The sequence below is a fragment of the Silene latifolia genome, chromosome 9 (genome assembly GCF_048544455.1).
Source record: "Silene latifolia isolate original U9 population chromosome 9, ASM4854445v1, whole genome shotgun sequence".
NCBI classification, from domain to species: Eukaryota; Viridiplantae; Streptophyta; class Magnoliopsida; order Caryophyllales; family Caryophyllaceae; genus Silene; species Silene latifolia.
In genome coordinates this window covers 24,352,281-24,374,001 of record NC_133534.1, presented here as the reverse complement: position 1 = coordinate 24,374,001, position 21,721 = coordinate 24,352,281, and the positions used below count along the sequence as shown (strand labels likewise).

Here is a 21,721-nt window from a genome sequence, read left to right as displayed (position 1 = left end):
CAAGGTAGTAAGGCCATCACATGGTATACCATTTGTTGGTGTGCCTGTAGGAGGCCTTAGTACCTTACACAACTCAATGATAAGGTCATTTAGGCCCGAGAGTTGTTTTGACAGTGTTGTTGTATGTACATCAGTTCAATTTTTTTTTGGACTGAAATGTTGCTCAGTGATGACATTCCTTACTGGTTTGAGAGCTTTTGTAGTTAAGTCAGTGGCTATTTAACAAGGTAGTAAGGCCATCACATGGTATACCATTTGTTGGTGTGTCTGTAGGAGGCCTTAGTACCTTAGTAGCTTTGATGGGGCAAAAGTTATGTTCAGTGCTAATAAATTGAATTGAGAGTTTTGATAAGGATTCCACCATAGTATTTTCAAGGTTTGTGTTATACTTTTATTTGTTTATGTAGGCGGTCTTTTATATTCCACCACATGACAGTTTGAATGTTACACAAATATCTTGAAATACTCTGGATTTAGGAGACCTTAATCATACAATATGAAGGCTCAGTGATGAGATTGCTAAATGCTTTGAGAGCTCCTTCCCTTTCATTTCAAAATATTGTTCGGAACCATACATAACTTGTCCATATTAGAGATTACAAAATAACTTCACTGTCTCACTGATGTTTATTATGTAAGCATTCCATAATATGAATGCTTCCATTATAAACATTCAATACATTGCCAAAAGACCGTGAATTCAGTACATAACTTAAATATTTTACAACAAAATATGAATGTCTTGAATTGCATCTAGATTTGCTGATTTACTGCCATTGGGACAGTAATATGCTCTAAACCTTGATCCTTCCCTACTGCATTTAATTCATGGAGACATTCCATTACAATGTCTTGATTTGCATCTAGATTTCTAGGCAATGTACCTGCTGCCCTTTGTGCTTTCTTGCCTAAATGTGGTAACTTGAAGTCATTATGGCCCTTATTTTTCAAGACTTCCAACATTACTGCTTGTAGACTTAACCACACATCATCTAGACATAAATGAGGCTCTTCATCCCAAGCCTCTATAACATTGAACACTAATTGATCAACAGTTTTTGCCCTTTTCCTTTGCTGTAGTGTTTGAATTGTCCTGAAAAATCCTAAGTCTAGCACATTCAAGTCAGGTGAGTTGGGGGGTTGTTGACTCAGGGTTATGTTAAATCCATCTGATGTAGCTGCATTAACAAAGTCTTGATCAGTGCATCTAATATGGGGTTTTGCATTGTCTTGTTGGATGTTTATGTTCTTTGACATGTTTCGTGGCCACTTGCTTTTAATGGCTGGAAGTATTTTTGACATAAGCATATCTTTCACTACTTGTTTAGTAATGGATGCTATTGACTTTGTTTCCAAAGTCCCAGCTGGTCTGTTTTTTGAGTTTCTTTTTGCTGGATCCATGAAAGTAAAGGGAAATATTCCTATTTTCCCATCAAAAAGAAGCGTGCCATTTCCATCATATATTGGCCTTGAAACAGCTGACATGAACATGACTTTGGTAATGAAGCTCTTACTTTTGCATGACCTATATGGATTCATCTCTTCCATCAGAAGAAAAAACTTGGCTTGGTCTTGTGTGATGTAAAACCATTTCTCATCCATATGAATGTCATTTGACATTTCTTTAAACTTTAAAGAATTAGAAATTCTATCATACCTTAACTTTGAAAGAGCAAACCACATCCTGTGGAATTTATTCTCATCCGTTAGTGAAGGCTTCAAGGCTGACGTGTGTGACCTAATTTTTTTTTGTTTAACCCAATTCTGAATAGTTGAAGGTGAGACTCCAACTGCCTTGCTAAATGTGATTAATGAAGTTCTTTCTCCCATTGGTATTGCTAGTATCCTTTCAACAGGAATTTCTATAGTAGGCCTTCCTTTCTTCCCTTTGATCTTTGAATGTATGTCTAATTCATCACCATTTAGTCTCTGTCCTTTTGCAAGAGTCCATATTCGAAATATGGTTTTTCTGTCCACTCCAAACTGGTCAAGAACTTCCCCCGCATTTTACCTCTTTCCTACTGCCATTTTTAGTATGCTCGAATAAAATGCAGACAATTCTATGTCTTTGATCATTTGAAAGGTTTGGACCACGCATTTTAATTGTCGAATGAGCAAGTAAGTTTTACTCGTTTGAATAATGATTTGTGAATATATTTTGGACTGTTTTACTAACCTTTTTTTTTAGTGCAGTATGAAGCAACAGAAAAAGAAGAGAAGAAAAAAAGAGAGGGAGAAAAAATTGAAGAAATGAAAAAGAAATGAAGATGCTGAAGAGTACTGATTAGTGATGTTATCTAGGCTGATTTGATGTAATTTGGGGGGAAAAAATGGGGGGAATATTTATGAGTGTTTAAATGCACTTTATCTTTGTAATTTTGGGGGGAAAAGTAAACCCAACTATCATAAACAGATTACCTTAAACATATTTAACTAATCTAATTACTGTTTTGTTAACTATCAACAACTTGCAGATTTTGCATTACTTTCCAATTGTTTATTCCATTCCTTATTATTGGTGCCCAAATGAAATGGGGCAAACTTAGTTATTTGGAGGGAGTATTATATTATACAGCATTGTTTCAATGTTTCAATATTACCCAAAATAAGATGAGGATGCACACACATGCTGTACAGTCTACACACCATCAAGCGAGGGAGAGAAGAGAGTGATGAAAGAAGAAGAGAAAATGAAGCAAACAATAAAGATGAAGAAGAATATAGGATATATTGATTGGATAAAAGGGTGGATTAATATCATTTCTGAGATGTTATTTCAAAGAATTGCATCCAAACATTTGCATAATCCAATCCCATTACCTTCTCTTCATAATCTTACCTTCATTGTTACTGGTTCTACCAGTGGTATCGGCCTCCAAACCGCCAGGTCTTTCTTAATTCTCATTACTGTCTTATTTTTAATGATCTTATACAAAAAGACGGTTTTACTGTAGAATTGCTCATTGAATCCCATTACTGTGTTGTTTGTTGTCCTAATTTGAGGTGTTTTTTTGTTCAATTTGGCAAATGGGGTTAGTTTAAATCCGATTACTATGATGTCTGCAGTCGACTTTTGAGTTAGTATATCAATTTCGGCATCTAGGGTTGGTTTAGTTTGTGCATTTGATGTAATTGTATGTTGGGAATTGGGATGAAGTTTCAATTGTAGTACCAATAAGTGGCCTAGTGGTCACTGAGGTCCTATACGCTGTAGGTTCGATTGTTCGAATCCCCCTCCCTTTTGTAATTGTAATGACCTTGTGCTTCCTCTCACACCAAAAGATAAGTTCCAATTGTGCTTAGCTGTTGATGATTATGGTTTAGATCTGTCTGGCGGTTTATCTTCTCGTGCAGATTAAGCTTGAGAGAACCTGCAATTTTTCAGTGAAGGGATTAGCTTTTCTTATTTTTTTTACAAACTTTGTTTGAAGAGGGTATGGTGACGGAGAGGCCACAATTGAGGGAGATGATACATCTGGATTTTTAGTATCCGCTCTTATTTGAAATATCTAAGTGTTTTTTATTTTATTTTATTTTAAAAAAAATCATTTGTTCTCTTCGGATTATTACACGTTTTACCTAAAAATAAAAATTTCTTGTAGAATAATACTTGTTTACTTTTAAGGTGTTCCATAACATTAATTTTTACTTCAGTTGTCAAAATATAGTTTGAATTTTGTATTTTAGATTTAAATTCTAAGTTTTTTTAAAAGAAATCCGAGCTTTGATTTTCAAACCTATAAGTTTAACTTGACTTTTGTATTATGTTTCACTCCCCATTTCCTTTTCACTTTCCTTTTTCTATATTTTCGCATTTCGAGGTGTGTGAATTGTGATCACCCTGGGACGGTTCTAAAGGATGATTCATGTCATCCAACCCCAAATCATTTTGGGATTAAGGCTCTGATGTTGTTGTTGTTGTTGTTGTTATAGTGGATCTTTCTGTAACAGTCTGGTCTGTTTCACTGTGCTCTTTACGAATTTTTTTTCAATAAATAAGTTACTATTGTCTTTAAATTTAGTTGACTTTGACACAAGTTTTACGAGGGGAGAAAGGGTGGGAGACCTCAGAGTGGATGGCAAAAGATATCCATGTGGTTTTGAACTTTGTTGCACACTATCTGGTTCTATATTTAGACTAGGTTTTTGTGATTAATTTGTCGAGTATTAGGACTAATATATCTTAAATTTTGTTGGTGGAACTGGTGCATCCATACTCCATCCCAAATACATCTTACAAGGAACTGTTGTAGTCTGTTTTTTTTTTCCTGGACAAAGAACCCTTAGACACGGGTGACCAGAATACATGTTATCGAAGGTCACATACTCATTTCATAATTGCATGTTTGTTTGTATTCAGTGACCTCTTTGTGTCCTTCTATGTCAGCTCATGTCTTAAACATAGTCCGTATGATCCAGTAAACATAATGCTTCTTTCTCTCATTATGTTGTTTCTTTTACTTACAAACTAGGCAACTGGCAGAATCTGGTGCACATGTTATAATGGCTGTGAGGAATACTAAAGCAGCACACGAGTTGATCCAGAAATGGCAGACTGAGTCGCCTAGTAAAGGCCTTCCTCTTAATATCGAGGTAGTAAAGGCTTGGTCGATGCTCATGAATGTTACTTTTAAGATTCTGATTCTCCTGTTCATTAGTAAATGTGAACTTAGCGTCTTTTTCTGCTACACTATTCTTAGGCAGTTATGAGGATGGATCTCTTTCGCTTTCTTTTCTGCAACACTTTTTCTTCTTAGACTCTCGGTAGTTGCCTAGTTGGTACTAATGAGGGACTACCAATACCCTGCCCTCCTTACCAATGGAAATGAGCAAGAAAGTGCAATGCATTTAATTTCAAAAAGCTATTCTAAAAACCTGTTTTTGTAGGTTATGGAGATTGATCTTCTGTCATTGGAATCTGTTGCACGATTTGCAGATTTATACAATGCACGGTCAGGGCCTTTGCATGCATTAATAAATAATGCTGGAATATGTTCAATTGGAGGTTGTTGCCCCTTGATATGTGTATATGCAATTTTCTTTCACACGAATACCTCGAGTTTTACGATCTTTTTGTGTATAATTTGAGAGGTTAATTTTGTGTATTTCACACAAATTAAAGTAGTTTATACCTCTTTCTTTTTTTTCTATGTTACTCGGGGTTGACTTTCGTTTCAGACTCATCTTATGTGGAATGTAACCATTTCCCCTTTAATTTGATATTTTATTTCATAGTATACCCTAACTATCCTATCTGTTTTGATAAAATATGCCTGTAAAGAGAAGACAACAGAGATTAATGTATTTTTCTTTGTTATTGAAAACATTCCTTTTAATAGTTCTATAAAAAAAGTTTGTTAGTAACTTCTTAATTGCGAGTTTATGATTTAGCGGATGGATAAGGCTGATAGGTATTTCTTATTTGCTGTGATTGTCGAATGATCGTTGTGGTTTATCTTAAAAAAGTGACAAGTTTATCTTCCAAAATTTAGGGTGGCTGATTGAAGCAATACTGATTCGCTGGTATCATGGATCTATCCTAGTTTAAAAATTATGTGTTTCCGTTTCCGAGTAATTTTGTGGACAAATCTCCCTGAAAGGAACCACGCGCATATCCTAAACCTTCTCATCCTCGTACGTGAAACCTAGAACTATATTCCAATTTCCAAGTAACAGCCTGCTTATTCTAGAAGATCGTAATATTCAATGCGAAATCTCAAGGATTGTTGTTCTTGCACTAATGGAACCATGAAGAAGTATGTTCTCAGTGAAAAGGTGTAAACATCTGCAGAAGAGCTTTATTAGGATTCTCTGCTTTTAATCTTTTATAATGCCGCGAAATCAAGCATGCCGCAGGGTAAAAGAGCAGCAAGAATAGAAACTGAAGAGTGATTTTTGAGAGCCATAAAATGACATGTCTCTGAAATCGAAAATTGTGCTGTTGTGCACTGTTTGTAAGTCGTAGCATGAAAAAATACTTGCTTTCTGCTACACTTCCTTTGACACAAAATATAGTATCCCACATGATTAAGTTGAGGGAGTTTTTTCCTTGTTTGCTGATTTTATATTGATGTTACCTTGACTGTCTTCTTATTCTTACTGATGCACTTAAGCTGAGACATTTGTGTGATTGAGCGTTTCTGAGAAATTTTTTTTTGCTTTGTAGTGCCACAAAAGTTCTCAAAAGATGGTCATGAAGTGCATATGCAAGTGAATCATTTAGCTCCAGCACTCCTGTCGGTGCTTCTTTTGCCATCCCTTATTCGAGGTTCTCCCAGCCGGATAATCAATGTGAATTCTTTAGTAAGTTCTATACTCATAAATCATAGGTAACTCTATTTGATGTCCTAATATTCAGTGATTCTTACTCTCCAATTAGGTATGATATGTCTTAATTCTTCGTTCATAAGAACAATGATTTTGCTTGATGTATAAATACCGGCTAGAATGCTGGAGATAGAGTCAATCACGAGTCACCATTCTTTCCAGTAACTCATATTTCTTCATTCCTTCCCGTGTTCATCTTCACTTTTTTCCTTTATTGGAGTTTGGTATTGAAGAAGCAGTATTAATCTCGTGTGGGGTAGGAAAAAATAAAAGATGGAGACCATCTATGTTACTTATACTCGTCATGTGTAAGGTCATGCCACTATCTGACATTGTGACATGGCACTCAAGAATATAGGTATGAAATCTGTGCATAACACTGGAAGCCTCACATGCCAAAAGTAGAGGAGCTGCTGAAGAGATGGTGTATGCAGTATACACTATATAGCACTATTTTCTTATGATATTAAGCCTTATTTCTCAAACATCTTTCTATTCCGCATTGAAAAGTCTAGAAATTTCAATCTTATAATTAAATTTATGTTTTGAAGATGTGTCCCCAAACCAGTCTCCTCATGGTTAAAATTAACTCGTGGGAAGTTTGACACTTGTATATTGGATTTGTACCCGAGTGGCAAATTTGTAAACATTTTAATTTAGAGTCCAAATTTCAATTTTACTGCACAACGACCTACTCCGAGATCAATTATCAAACTAAGATTTCATACCTATGCCCATATCCTTCTATCCGAGTCCATGTATAAAAAAAATTCATCTAAAAATATCTGATCCTCGGTCTCCTCTAGTATCCGTTTACCTAAGCCAGAGTAACAGAATGACCTCTCTAACCTGAGTGCTGCATATTTAAAAAAAAAAAAAAAAATTTAGTTGAAGATCGTGGGTTCTGCTAGATGGCTATCTTGTACTGTCAGAGAATCACTGACTATATTTTGTATTTAAACAGTTGCTAGTTCTCTTCTAGGTTGTCCCTATTTGGACAATTGAAGCTCACTGGTAGGTTTTTTAGTTTCCTTCATGAACTTTGGGCTCACTTGGTTCAGGCTCAATCTTTTGGATTTGTTGACCCTGAAGACATGTCTGTTGTCAAGGGGAACAGGAAATATACAAGTTTGGTTGGATATTCAAGCAGCAAGCTAGCTCAGGTTACGCATCTAAACAGTATTGATATATTCTGCCCTTTGGTGTTTAAGTTCAATAATCTCTGCTTATTGACGAAAATGTGTGCTGTTAAAGATTAATAGTGGTATAGAAAATATATAGATCTGAGCTTAAGTAATTACTAGTTCTTTTCTTTTGTTTGAGAAAATAGAATAAGTTAAGGACTTTCACAAATTTGTTTGCCTGCCTATGTTGCTCAGAATTCCTTGAAGTGCCAGACATGAGTGCATGTAGCAGCGTCGTATTTTGTGAAAAAAATCGTGTTTACTGGAATAATAATGTCTCAATTATGGTGCGTCGTAAAGACTAAAGAGTGTTGTGTCAACTTTCAGCCAAAATGAAGTATCAAAGTAAGCAACTATGAAACTTCTTGCGTTGCAAGTCTGGATTTTAAGTCCTGCAACTCCATTTTTTGGCTCTTTTTCCCTGGAGCGGTGAAGGTGGAGGGCAGGGATTAAATACATGGAGTCCTTAGTTTGGGGCTTTGATTAATTATGTGAACATAAGATGGTGTGTTGTACTGTTGTGTGATACGGCTTTATTTAAGCCTTTAAGGGATTCAAATGGACTAATGGAGTTTACATGTACATGAGAAAATACAATTTTGTGCGTACTACTCAGATTGGTTTGTCTGTTTCAGGTCATGTTCAGTGGCATTCTCCAAAGGATATTACCAGAAGAATGTGGTATCAGTGTCATGTGCGTCTCTCCTGGCGTTGTTCGAACAAATGTTGTAAGCACATAATTTTCAGTTCTGCCTGGATGTTATTTAATGTTTGCTTGTTTACTTGTGCTTGGAAAAGAGAGAAATAAATTAACTCACTGATTTTTGCAGGTAAGGGATCTTCCTAAAATTCTTCAACCTGCTTATGCCTTGATATCGTATTTCTTCTTAAGTCCTCAAGAAGGTAATTGATCTCTCTTTTCTTTGGTGCTTCTGCAGTTCTCCCATGACGAGTAATACTATCATTCTTTGTGTTGCACTTGCTTCCTCTTGCATGAATTAGGAGTAGCGTCAATTGCATATTTGATGAGGGAGGGGATCATGTGAGGTGGTATAGGATGCAGTTGCTGGTCTTTCGTTTTTGTACTTGCATTTTTCTAAATGGAAATGATCTTGGTCTTTGGCTGTACCGTTTTCTAATTAAATTCAGTTTGCAAATTCTATTAGATTAAGGCCTCTAATTTGGCTTCTCGTGGCTGGTGTCACGCCAATATATTACTTAAAAAGGTTTTCAACATTTAAGATCTTAACGGATATGATAATTCTAGAGACAGTAGACAAGGGTCTCCCTGTCTCAGAAAGACCACCCATGTTTTATGCTCTTAACCCGTATACTTTCACCATTTATTTGCTAACTTGCATATAACTTTGCAGCTTAATTAGGACTAGTTACTCCCTCTTGTTCATGTTTGCCCCCTTTTCTGTTTTGGGAAATTTCGGTGTTTGTCCCGTTTTGACAATTTTACTTGTTTAGCAAAAATGGACCAAGTAGTCCTAATAAGCTCTGTTTTGACCAAAATGTCATTAATTTGGATTATTTATCTTCATAGTTGGTCCACTTGTTTGGAGTATTCATTTTTTAGGAGCATTCCTTAATCCAAGTGCCATACTGAAATGGGACAAACATGAAAATATAGAGGGAGTATGTTTTTTATTTCTATATACATGAGTAACACAATGGAGGGAGTATTTTATTTTCGTATACATGAGTAACACGACTTGTAGACGGTAGAAAACTAGCTGTTTAACAACAGAAATGAAATAAATGAATGACTGGAGGATGGTTGGACAAAGAGTACTTCACTCGCAATTTTATTTCCACCAATTTATCTACTTTTAAGACTACAGCTCTGATGGTGTCGCTCTAACGCATAGAAATCATAAGATCTATATCTACATAGGCATCCTTATAAAATGGGAGGTGGAGAAGCTTTCTTACTTCTTTTCTTTTGCTGAACTCATTGGATCTACTTTTATTTTCATTTAAAAGTAGATCGGTATATGTAAGCATCCTCATTAGAAGGCGAGATCTTTTTCTTTCAAGTGATTCCCTGCTTGTTGCTTGAATCTAATTTGCCTCCTTGTAAACCTTTTTATCTCCATTGATAACACCATTTGCAAATGTAAGACTCGGTTTGGGGATTGTTCTTTTATTTGGAAATGTAAGACTCGCTTGATTTGTCTTTATGAGTACAGTAAGTCAGTAAGTATATCAAACTTCTATTTACAATGCTGAATTAAAGATATTAATGTTATAATATGTGCATGGGACATGTGTGAAAAAACAAATGAGGTATTTGATCACTAACATCCCTTAAATATTGAAAAACATTGTGTTCTTATAACCTGCAGGTTCGAGAAGCAGTCTATTTGCTGCAACTGATCCTCAGGTTCCAGAGTATTGCAAATCACTAAAAGCAGATGAATGTTCAACTTGTGCTTTCATCTCTCAGGATTGCCGGCCTTCAAATCCTGCGAAAGAAGCTCAGAACACTGAAACATCAAGAAGGGTATGGGAGAAGACATTTGAGTTGGTCGGTCTACCTGTAGTTGCTGTTGACAATCTTGTTCGAGGAAAGGAGGTCAAATGCTCCTTCGGTGATCAGTACAGATAATTGTCTGTTGTGTTTACCTGTAGATGGATATATCATATTTGGTAATCACCCTTTGCTCTTTCTTACGAAACAGGGTACAATTGTATAAATGGTGAGATCGAAGATTAGTGAAGAGCCGGTATGATACTTTCAAAGAGCGCAAGTCTCAACCATAACTGTTTTTCGGGTGGTATTCACAACATTTATGGCGTAACGATTGAGAGATTAATCGCTACGACAATGAATCTGAGATCGGTCTCAAAACGACGTATACTACCAAGGGTGTCTAATAGAGTGTGTGCAGTGTGCGATGTAAATTCATAGGGAAAAAAACAAGACATGTCTATTGAAATGGTTGTTGCTATCTACTCCAATAACGAATCGCCTAAGTAACTAAGGCGCTTGTTTTTCTTTTTAGAATGAATTTTATTGAATGAATGAAATTGAATGAATGAAATGAATCAATCGAATAATCAATCAAATGGAGCCAATCAATCAAATCAATCAATCAATGAATGGAAATTTGAAATCAATCGAATCAATAATAAAGTTTGAATTGAAATTTAACTAAATCAAATAATCATATTAATATTAATAATAATAATATTTAATATTATTGTTATCATCAACTATAATAATAATAATAATAATATTCATAGTATAATACTATTTATACTAAAATTAATATTTTTAAGAAAAAATTATAATATTATACTCCTCTCGTCCCGGTAATTTATTGTCCCGTTCCATTTTGGGGTGTCTCATTTAATTATTGTCCTTTCTATTTTAAGAATGAACTTGATGAGCAATTTGATCATTCACACTCAATTTGGTCCGCATGTCATTTTATAATTGGCCCCTCCTCTTTCCTTGGTCTTTGTGCCAAAACCAAAGGACAACAAATCAACAATTGACCGGGATAGAGGGAGGAGTATATGAATAATCATAAATTATAATAATGAAAAAATAGTAATTTTTTACTATTAATATTCTTAATAACAATAATAAATAATAATGTCAATATTAATAATGATATTAGTAAAAATAATTGTTTCGAATAAAAACACTCAAGTAAGCGTTGCTCGAATCCGGGTCGGGTCAACGCGCTCCTCTCAGACGATGGCACCTAGAACCTATGCTTGCTCTCTCCGGATGGATCTTTCACGCGTAACAAATAGGGCCTCGGAGGGGTCGCAATAGGTCCTTCTCTGATGCCTTACGGTACTGGTGGATAGTTGGGACCTTGCTTAAAGCTAAGGTTTCCGTGCCCTCTCATAGTAGCTCGAGTAGTCTTACTTCTAGAGAGAGGAAGTTGTTGGTGAGAAGTATTTTACCATTGATGGGTGAATAATGAGGTATTTATAGATTTCTATGTGTACCTCAAATGATGGCTGGCAAGCATGGTTACCATATTCGCTATGAATACGCCTTATCGATTCGCGATTCGCTTATAGAAAATGTGTTATATGTATTTTTAGTAATCAGTTGATATTATTATTAATGTTAATAATAATATTATTTATTATTATTATTGTTATTATTATTATTATTAGTATTGTTGTTGTTGTGGTTGTTATAATTATTGGTATTATTATTAAAATTAATAACATTTATTATTAATATTATTGATGGGGCACGCCCAACCGACTTGACCCAATAGCCAATACGAGGTCATACAAGTCAACACGCTTGCCAACATGGTTACGGATTCGCTTGATACTCTACGAATCACGGATTGTTAAAAGCGAATTCTATCAACTGATTACTGAAAATACATATAACACATTTCTATAAGCGAATCGCGAATCGATAAGGCGTATTCATAGCGAATATGGTAACCATGCTTGCCAGCCATCATTTGAGGTACACATAGAAATCTATAAATACCTCATTATTCACCCATCAATGGTAAAATACTTCTCACCAACAACTTCCTCTCTCTAGAAGTAAGACTACTCGAGCTACTACAAGAGGGCACAGAGACCTTAGCTTCAAGCAAGGTCCCGACTATCCACCATTACCGTAAGGCATCAGAGAAGGACCTTTTGTATACCCTTTGAGGCCTTTGTTACGCGTGAAAGATCCATCCGAAAAGAGCAAGCATAGGCTCGAGATGCCATATGAGAGTAGGGCATTGACTCGACATGAATTCGAGCAACGCTTACTTGAGTGTTTTTATTCTAAACAATTATTTTACTAATATCATTATTAATATGACCTCATTATTTATTATTGTTATTAAAAATATTATTAGTAGAAAAATACTATTTTTTCATTATTATAATTTATGATTATTCATTTATAATATTATAATTTTTTTCTTATAAATATTAATTTTAGTATTACTATTATACTATGAATATTAATATATTATAGTTGATAATAACAATAATATTGAATACTATTATTATTATTAATATGATTATTTCAGTTCAATTCAAATTTCAATTCACTTTATTCGATTCGATTCGATTCGACTCAATCTATTCGATTGATTGATTCGATTCGATTGATTCGGCTCCATTCGATTCGATTCGATTCGATTCACTCCATTCGATTCGATTATTCGATTCGATTCATTTCAACTCGCTCCATTCGATTCGATTCGATTCGATTCAAAAAAAGCCAGAAAGAACAGGGCCTAAATTATAAAATAAAAACAGGAAATCGTTTAATGATCTCTTGATATGTGTTAGACATGTTATACACTTCATTAATATTCCCAGGCCATAATGGGATTACATGAAAACTGGTGCTTAAAGCAAGTCCCACTAAGGCCCTGTTCTTTCTGGCTTTTTAGAGTCCGAATCGAATCAATCAATCGAATGGAGCAAATCTAATCGAATCGAGCCGAATCAATCAATGGAGCTGAATCGAATCAATCAATCAATCAATGGAGCCGAGCGAAATGACCCGAATCGAATCAATAGAAGCCGAATAATGCCCAATCAATCAATAAAGTCAATTGAATGAATCAATCAAATAATCATATTAATTAATAATAATAATAATATTTAATATTATTGTTATTATCAACTATAATAATAATAATAATAATAATAATAATAATAATAATAATAATAATAATAATAATAATAATAATAATAATCATAGTATAATACTATTTATACTAAAATTAATATTTTTAAGAAAAAAATTATAATATTATACTCCCTCTGTCTCGGTAATTTGTTGTCCTATTCCATTTTGGGGTGTCTCATTCAATTATTGTCCTTTCTATTTTGAGAATGAACTTGAGGAACAATTTGATCATTCACACTCAATTTGGTCCGCTTGTCATTTTATAATTGGCCACTCCTCTTTCCTTGGTCTTTGTGCCAAAGCCAAAGGACAACAATTGACCGGGATAGAGGGAGGAGTATATGAATAATCATAAATTATAATAATGAAAAAATAGTAATTTTTTACTAATAATATTCCTAATAACAATAATAAATAATAATGTCAATATTAATAATGATATTAGTAAAAATAATTGTTTCGAATAAAAACACTCAAGTAAGCGTTGCTCGAATCCGGGTCGGGTCAACGCGCTCCTCTCAGACGATGACACCTCGAACCTATGCTTGCTCTCTCCGGATGGATCTTTCACGCGTAACAAATAGGGCCTCAGAGGGTTCGCAATAGGTCCTTCTCGATGCCTTACGTCTTCGTTGGATAGTTGGGACCTTGCTTGAAGCTAAGGTTTCCGTGCCCTCTCATAGTAGCTCGAATAGTCTTACTTCTAGAGAGAGGAAGTTGTTGGTGAGAAGTATTTTACCATTGATGGGTGAATAACGAGATATTTATAGATTTCTATGTGTACCTCAAATGATGGCTGGCAAGCATAGTTACCATATTCGCTATGAATACGCCTTATCGATTCGCGATTCGCTTATAGAAAATGTGTTATATGTATTTTCAGTAATCAGTTGATATAATTCGCTTTTAACAATTCGTGATTCGTAGAGTATCAAGCGAATCTGTAACCATGTTGGCAAGCGTGTTGACTTGTATGATCCCGTATTGGCTACTGGGTCAAGTCGGTTGGGCGTGCCCCATCAATAATATTAATAATAAATGTTATTAATTTTAATAATAATAATACCAATAATTATAACAACAACAACAATACTACTAATAATAATAATAACAACAATAATAATAAATAATATTATTATTAACATTATTAACATTATTATTCATTTTAACAACAACAACAACAACAACAACAATATTATTCATTTTAATAATAATATTCATAATAATAATAATAATAAATAAATTATTAATAACATTATTATTAACACTATTATTAAATATAATAAATATAATAATAATAATAATAATAATAATAATAAAGAATAATAAAGAATAATATTAAAAAAATAGTATTATTGATAACAAAATTAATAATAACTTTTAAATTTAAGATGAGTAAAGGTTTAAATGAGCCAATGAATGGAGTGAATCAAATCAATGAATGGAGCTGAATGAATAATCGAATCGAATGGAGTGAATCAATCGAATCAATCGAATCAATGAATGGAGCAAATCAATCGAATCGAATGAATCAATCGAATCGAAATGAATCAATCAAGTAGGTGAAAATAAGCCAGAAAGAACAGGGCCTAATTGTCAGGCAGCTTACTTTCTGCTACAATCACATATTTTATAATGTGGAACACATGTTACCCTTTTGGATATAATAATATTACTATTATTTTAACAATATAAGTTACTCAAAGTCATAGGATTCTGTCTGACTTATGAGAATGTCAGTGTGATAAAAAGGTTTTGGTTTTTTTGTTATTCTTTTTGGAGAACACAAAGGGTAACGAACTTGAGACTGAAATGCACATGCATTTGCTTAGGAAACCAATGTTGTGGAGTAGTTTTTAGTTTTATTTTGCTTGTGGCTTGTGGAGCATCCAACAAGCTAACATGCCCTTCTCCTATGACATATTCCTCCCATAGTTTTTGCGATTTTCGAAATGATATTAGGTCCTGTACTCCTCTCTTTTTGGCTTAATTTCAGTTCAATTTAGCTCATCTCATCTCTTTACAAATTAACTCTTATTTCAACTTCATTCAGTTTATCTCAGCTAGGGATGGCAGTGGGTCGGGGACCCGACCCGGACCCTAATGGGTCGGGTATGGGTCTCTTTTTTCAGACCCAATGGGTATGGGTCGGGTATGGGTCTTAAGAAAATATTTCGGGTCCGGGTTTAAGTTATGAGACCCATACTCGACCCTTAGACCCTTTATTAAAGAAAAAAAAAATCAAAATCACAACTTTTCTGAATTCATACCGGCAGACTCTAGAAATCCAACTAAAGTCTCTTTTTCTTCCCTCATCCCATAAAGTGATAAAACCCAACCAAACTCTTCTGACAATATCACCACTCCACCACTGACACAAGAAAACCACCACCACAAAGACGATACGCGATCGAACCACCTCTCTAATAGGCGGCGACCGACAACCACCATTAACGACAGATTAATAAACTCATAATGTTAAAGTAGTATGAATTTTTTTTTTAATATTATAGACCCCATAGCTGTTAATCTTGTTACTAAAGTGGCTGAAACTCGAACCTGCGGCTGCGGATAGACCCAGACCCTAACCTTACCCATAGGTCCGGGTATGGGTCATTAAATTTTAGACCCTTGCGAATCTGGGTCGGGTACGGGTCCAAAGAAAAAATCTCGGGTCCGGGTCTAGGCAGATCCTATCCAGACCCTACCCATTGTCATCCCTAATCTCAACTCCTTTGCCGAAAGAATAAGGCCTTAAAACTTTTTTTTTTCCTTTATTTATATTTGTTTAATTTTGTTGAAATGAGATTTGAATCAAAGTCATGAATATCACGCCTTATAACTTAGCTGACATCAGTTGAAAATATTAATTTGTAAAAGATTTTTTTATAGCAAAAATAATTTTTAACAGGTGCTTAAGACCGTCACCAAAACCATTTTAGGAAATATTTTGTTAGGGTGCAAACTCATGTCCCACATCGGTAGAATAAAGATGAAAGCTCATCTTTATAAGTGTCTACAAAATATAATAGTACGAGGCCTTTTGGGAAGGAGCAAAGAGTAAATCCGTGAGGGCTTGACCCAAAGCGGACAATATCGTACTATTATGGATTGTGGACACAGATGCAGCAGAAGCCCAACATGAGATATTCACGCTTCCGCACAACAAGTGGTATCATAGCCCAAGGTTTGGCTTGGGCTAGACACGAGGATGCTTCAGCAGACCCAAGACTTGAAGTTGTACACCGTAACCCTTATCAGATTGGGTGCCACAGGTCTGGTGGGTTCTTTCCAGGTTGAATGCCAGAGACCGTTTGACATAGCAGGCTCAGGAGCATGTGGTACAAGAGCATGTGGTACAAGATATAGTTGGGGCTGTAGAGTAGGGGATATCGTATTATTATGGATTGTGGACACAGATAAACAAAGATCCAACATAAGATATTCACGCTTCCACACAACATATTTTATGATAATCCCAACTTTCAATAAAGCAGTTTAAGTATGAACGAACAATTGACATGTTTGTGTATGGCACGTGATATGGTCAAGTACCTCAGAAATGACAATACTAATTCGTAGTCGTAGCAAGTTGATCAAATGATTGATAATATTCGTATTTGTGCGCAATTGCCCATGTATTATGTGCCCAATTCTCAAAGCACAAATTCTCAATGAAGACGGACAGTATCCGTCACAAGCTGAAGACGGATAATATCCCTCTCATAATATGCAAGTGGCATTATCCATGGGATGCTCCATTTCTCCACCACTTACCCCTACTTACCTTATTGTGAGAGGAGCACTATCCATCTTCAGCTTGTGACGGATAATACGCTTTGTTCTCAAAGACATTGCTCAATGTCGTTAGAAATTAAACAAATACGTGAAACATATCAGCTCGAATTTATGATGAAATTTCAGTTTACAAGAAGTTAATGAGACAATGTATCTCATTTACTTCACGAATTTATAATTATAGATCTAATAAATAGACAACATAGACAGTGGCGAAGTCAGTATTTTAACTTAAGGGAGCGGGAAATTTAAGAGGGGTGAACGGGTAATGCTTATTAAGATACACTCAAAAACATCCGAAAAATCTAACTAAAAATTGAGAAAATTTAACCCGTTAGGGAGCGAGCGCCCCTTCTAGCTCTCCTAACTCCACCACTGCATAGATATTATCCATAAATAAGAGATCATTTATAATTTCATGTAGAAATGTGGTGTATTATTTGATATCATAGTCATAAGTTCGTAGGGCCGGGTTGTGTTATGAATAGAGTCTTAAGACGATCTTAGTCTTGTGTGAATGTGGTTCATTTTTGTTGAATCTTTATATGAATTTTAGTGTCGAGTATTTAACTTAAAACTAGTGAATAGTGTTTGCGAGTGGGAAAAAATTGAATCTGGCCTGCTAACATTTCTTTTGTATTCTTTGATGAGTTTTTGGAATAAATTAAAAAAAAAAAAAATGGTTTAAATTAAGCTTAAAAAAAAAAAAGTACAACAGTTTTTTTAGTTGAAAGACGTAAGTTCAGTTTGGGATAAAACATAATCTAACTCAGACCCTGTTTTTTTGGGTTGAATAGAGCTGAGGTTGATGAGGCATATTCTGCACCCGCTGACCGAGTCAACATATTGACCAAGGTCAAAGCCAAAAGACAACAAGTCAAAAGAAAAACGGCCTAACCGACAAAGCCTGTCGGCCTGTCACTTGGGTCTCGGCTCGGCAACTAGCCGGCCGAGAGGCATATCCGTGTACTCGCATCCAGTCCCCTCGGCATGGAGTCAACCAGGCCTGCCGGCCTGTCATGGGTCCCTCGGCCGAGGGTAAGACAGTCTTTCCACCTGCTACGCCACTTGGCCACTACGTGACAAAAGGTGAAACTCTATAAATACTCATCATCTCTCATTGAGAAACCAACTGGAATATCTGGTATAAACTCCCTTATCTCTCTACAATATACTTTTGCCAAGTTAAACATACAACTTATCTCTCTAAGTTTACTGACTTGAGCGTCGGAGTGAGTACGCTCGGCCCCCAAGCCGAGCCCTCAGTTTGTTCATCTTTACAGGAAAGAGTGAAAGGAAGAGACGAGCAACGACATCATTCTACAAGCCCAAGTGGTCACAATCCTGTTCCGGAATTACACCCGGAACAATTGGCGCCGTCTGTGGGGACAGATACTAAAAGCTAGTCACCTACATTAAAAAAAAAAAAAAAAAAAAAAACCATTCAGCGAGCTAAGAAGATGCCAAAGCAACAAGAAACTGTGATTGAAGGAACTGCATTCTTCCAGGATGACACGTTCCGTAACTCTGAGATCGGGCGATCCCCCACCGGCCGAGTCACTGACACGGCGTATGGGATGCCGAAAGAGCCGGAAACACCGCTGCCTACCGACCAAGTCACTGTCATGGGACATGTGGTCGATGCGGCCAAATTAAAGCTATTCCTGGACCTGATGGGTAGTACGCCGATTACCCCTGTCACGACGACGGGGACGACAGCGCATCCACAGGTGACCAGGGCCCATAGAGTGGCTCCGAACAACTTGTCCGGAGCGATACAAGGAGCTGGGCGTGCTAGAACGCCAGCAGAGCCCGTGGTGCCAGTGGCAGACCTGAGTCCTTCCCCCACTCGCGGGAGGATAGCGTCGCCGCAGCAACAACGAGGCCAGCCCCGAAGGAATGAAAGAAGTCCGACTCACCAAAGTCGGACAAGAAGCCCTTCCCGCCAGAGGGAGATAAGCCGGACTAAGGTTGCGAGGAGCCGATCGCCGCGTGTCATTCAACACGTGGTCAGACAGCCCCTCAGTACCTATGTCCTCGAGATCCCTGTGCCGATTAAGCTGAAGCTTCCGCCCTTATCATACAAAGGGGATAGCGACCCGACTGACCATGCCGAGGCTTTCGAGTCGTACATGTCGGTATGGGAGCAGCCTGATGAGGTGTGGTGCCGAGTCTTCCCAACGACCCTACATGGGATGGCTCAGAGTTGGTACAAGGGGCTACCTAATGGCTCGGTATACTGCTATGCCGACCCGAGAGACAATTTCATAGCCCAGTATGCTTGCAACAAGAGAAGGGCCGTGGAAACATCAGATCTCCTAACTATCCGACAGGGGGAGGACGAGTCCCTCCGAAGCTACGTGAAAAGATTCGACGCTAAGGTTCAGCAGATCCGAGAGCTGAACACCGAACTGGCGGCCTTCGCGCTGATGAAAGGCCTCCCGAAGGGTGAGTTCAAAAACGAGCTGATCAAGTGCGAAGACCTCAACTTAGACTCCGCCAGAAAGATGGCCGACCGAGCCGTAAAGGTGGAAGACTATCACAAAACCTGGGTAGGCCACAGTGAAGCTGGGCACCCAGAGAGGAAGGGCCGCCGGGACAACATAGATGAAGGCCGCCGGGACGGGAATAGGTCACGGCCTGAGAGATCTAATAGGAAACAGCACTCGGCGGGCGCCGGGGGGAGTTCGGAACCATACTACCAGAAGCGGTACAGTAGTCTCACCCCCCTGGTCGCATCTCCAGCCGAGGTCTTTACCCTAAACAAGAATGATGGACAGAAGTGGGCAAGGCCCCCCAAGGCGAGGGGGGACGGTGAGACGAGCCAGTTTTGCGAGTACCACGGCCACACCGGCCATAAAACTGACAACTGTCGACATCTAAGGAACGCCATCGAAGAGCTAATCCGAAAGGGGGGCTGATAACACCATTTCAACCCCTATATTTTGATGTCCCGGACCCATTTTGTCATGATAAATCAAGCATTATGAACTCATTTAGTTAGTATTGGCCTAGTCCGAGTTCTTTTCCCTCATGCTTAGTGTAAGACCTCTTTTGAGCTTTTTCCCGTACTTATGAACCCTTTTGTAGGTACCATGCTCGAAAATGTAAGAGGGACGGAACTTGGAACGGAATTTACTCGAAGAATGGAAGCAACTATGAGGAGTTACAGAAGAGGGTACAATGACACCCGACCGGGTATAACCTTACCCGGTCGGGTACCTCTTACCCGTTTGGCGTTTTTAGCTTTTTTCAGCCCATTTTGACATTTTACCCGAGAGGGTATAATTGTACCCGCCCGGGTATAATTGTACCCGCCCGGGCATAATTGTACCCTCCCGGGTACAATTTACTCCCTCGGCTGCAGTTTTCGTCTTCTTCTTCTTGTACTCTCACCTAACTTTTAGGAGGCATATATATACTTGATTTCCCAGAAAATTAGGGATCCAATCCTAGTTTGGGGAAGAAATTTGTAAGGTTAAGAGAGGAAACTCAAATCCTTTGTAACTTGGCAATCATTCTTCATCAATCAAAGATTATTATTATTGTTCTTACCTTGTTCTTCCTTATTGTTCATCCTTTCAATAGTTGGTATTGTTTCTTTCCTTTTTCTCTTTTCTCCCTTGTTCTTCAATTGTTTTCCATTGTTGTTTGTTGTTGTTAGATTTCTTTTTGTTGGAAGTTGTTGAAACTTGTTGTTTGTTGATAGTTTAGTCAAAGTCTCTCTCTCTTATTTGTTGTTCATGTTAAATTTGCATCTTTGTTGTTTGATTGTTGTTTTCACCATTTGTTCATCTTTTCATTATTCATCTTTCCTTTGTTTCTCTTTCATTTGTTCATCCTTGGATAGTTGTCCTCAAAGACTTAATCTTTGAGTTGATTTGGTTAAAGATTGTGTCTTTTAGTTTAATCAACCTTGTTATTAGATTAAATCATCTTTCTTTACAACTATTGTTGGATTGTTGCATGTTTAGTAGTAAAATCCATCTTCCCACCATGTTTATGACCAAAGTTTCCATCTTTATTGTTTATTTTGCAATTAGGACCATGATTAGTGAGTAGTCTTCCACTAGGGCTCGGTTTGACCCAACATGAGTAATTTCTCTAATTGAATTTCATAAAGGCTAATTATTTGGGGAAATTGGTGAGGGTAGTTTAGAGGAATGTCATGGTTTATGGGTTGACTTTTGGGTAGTGTTGACTTACGACCCTTGACCACCAACGAGAGTTGGTTAGGTTGTGATTTGGATACCCGAGATTTGACCCTATTGTTAACCTAGGTTGAGACCGAAAGGGAGAACCAAGGAAGGGTACCTCTAGGCTAGCGTTTGAAATCGACCTCCGAGAGGAGGAGTGGGATGACCCGGAATTCGATGGGGGCTTAATGACCTTAGCCAATATTAAACTACCTTGGGAAAATGCATGTTTTTGGGGTAGTCAGGTGTTAAGCTAGGGATTCCGACCTTCGAACCCGAGAGAGGGGTTGGTGGGTAGTGCTAGTGTCCTATTTCGAACCCGAGAGGGGGGTCTTAGGCGAATTAGAGCCATCTCCTCCTTGCTTGTCTACCCGAATAATTAGCCTAGGGAATCATGATGTGGAATTACGAATTGTTGTGGGAGAACCGAGTTCTAGGCCTTTTAATCATTTGAATTACAACTTATCCTTCTTTCTTGCTCATTTACGTTTCTTTTGTTAAGTTTGCATTTCATTTTGTTTTAGGTAGCATTAGTATAACAACCTCATCTTTTATTGTCGACTTAGCTAAGCATAAGAATT

The 21,721-nt window shown here is 37.1% G+C and overlaps 2 protein-coding genes across 3 annotated transcripts; one reads left to right on the top strand and one right to left on the bottom strand.

The window, feature by feature from the left end:
* Positions 1–753: 753 nt before the first annotated feature.
* On the bottom strand, positions 754–1,830 carry LOC141600731 (uncharacterized). The gene has a single exon (XM_074420976.1). It carries the CDS (start codon positions 1,828–1,830, stop codon positions 754–756), a length of 1,077 nt encoding a protein of 358 aa, XP_074277077.1.
* A 691-nt stretch (positions 1,831–2,521) lies between these two features.
* On the top strand, positions 2,522–10,276 carry LOC141599409 (dehydrogenase/reductase SDR family member FEY-like). Of its 2 annotated transcripts, XM_074419404.1 has the most exons (9): positions 2,522–2,887; positions 4,473–4,593; positions 4,888–5,005; positions 6,167–6,303; positions 7,389–7,490; positions 8,147–8,239; positions 8,342–8,414; positions 9,863–10,092; positions 10,199–10,276. In XM_074419404.1, exons 1-9 carry the CDS (start codon positions 2,673–2,675, stop codon positions 10,211–10,213), a joined length of 1,104 nt encoding a protein of 367 aa, XP_074275505.1. In that variant the 5' UTR covers positions 2,522–2,672; the 3' UTR covers positions 10,214–10,276. The 2 variants fall into 2 exon arrangements, with proteins under 2 accessions (XP_074275505.1, XP_074275504.1); XM_074419403.1 differs by having other exon boundaries at positions 2,523–2,887; positions 9,863–10,276.
* Positions 10,277–21,721: the final 11,445 nt, after the last annotated feature.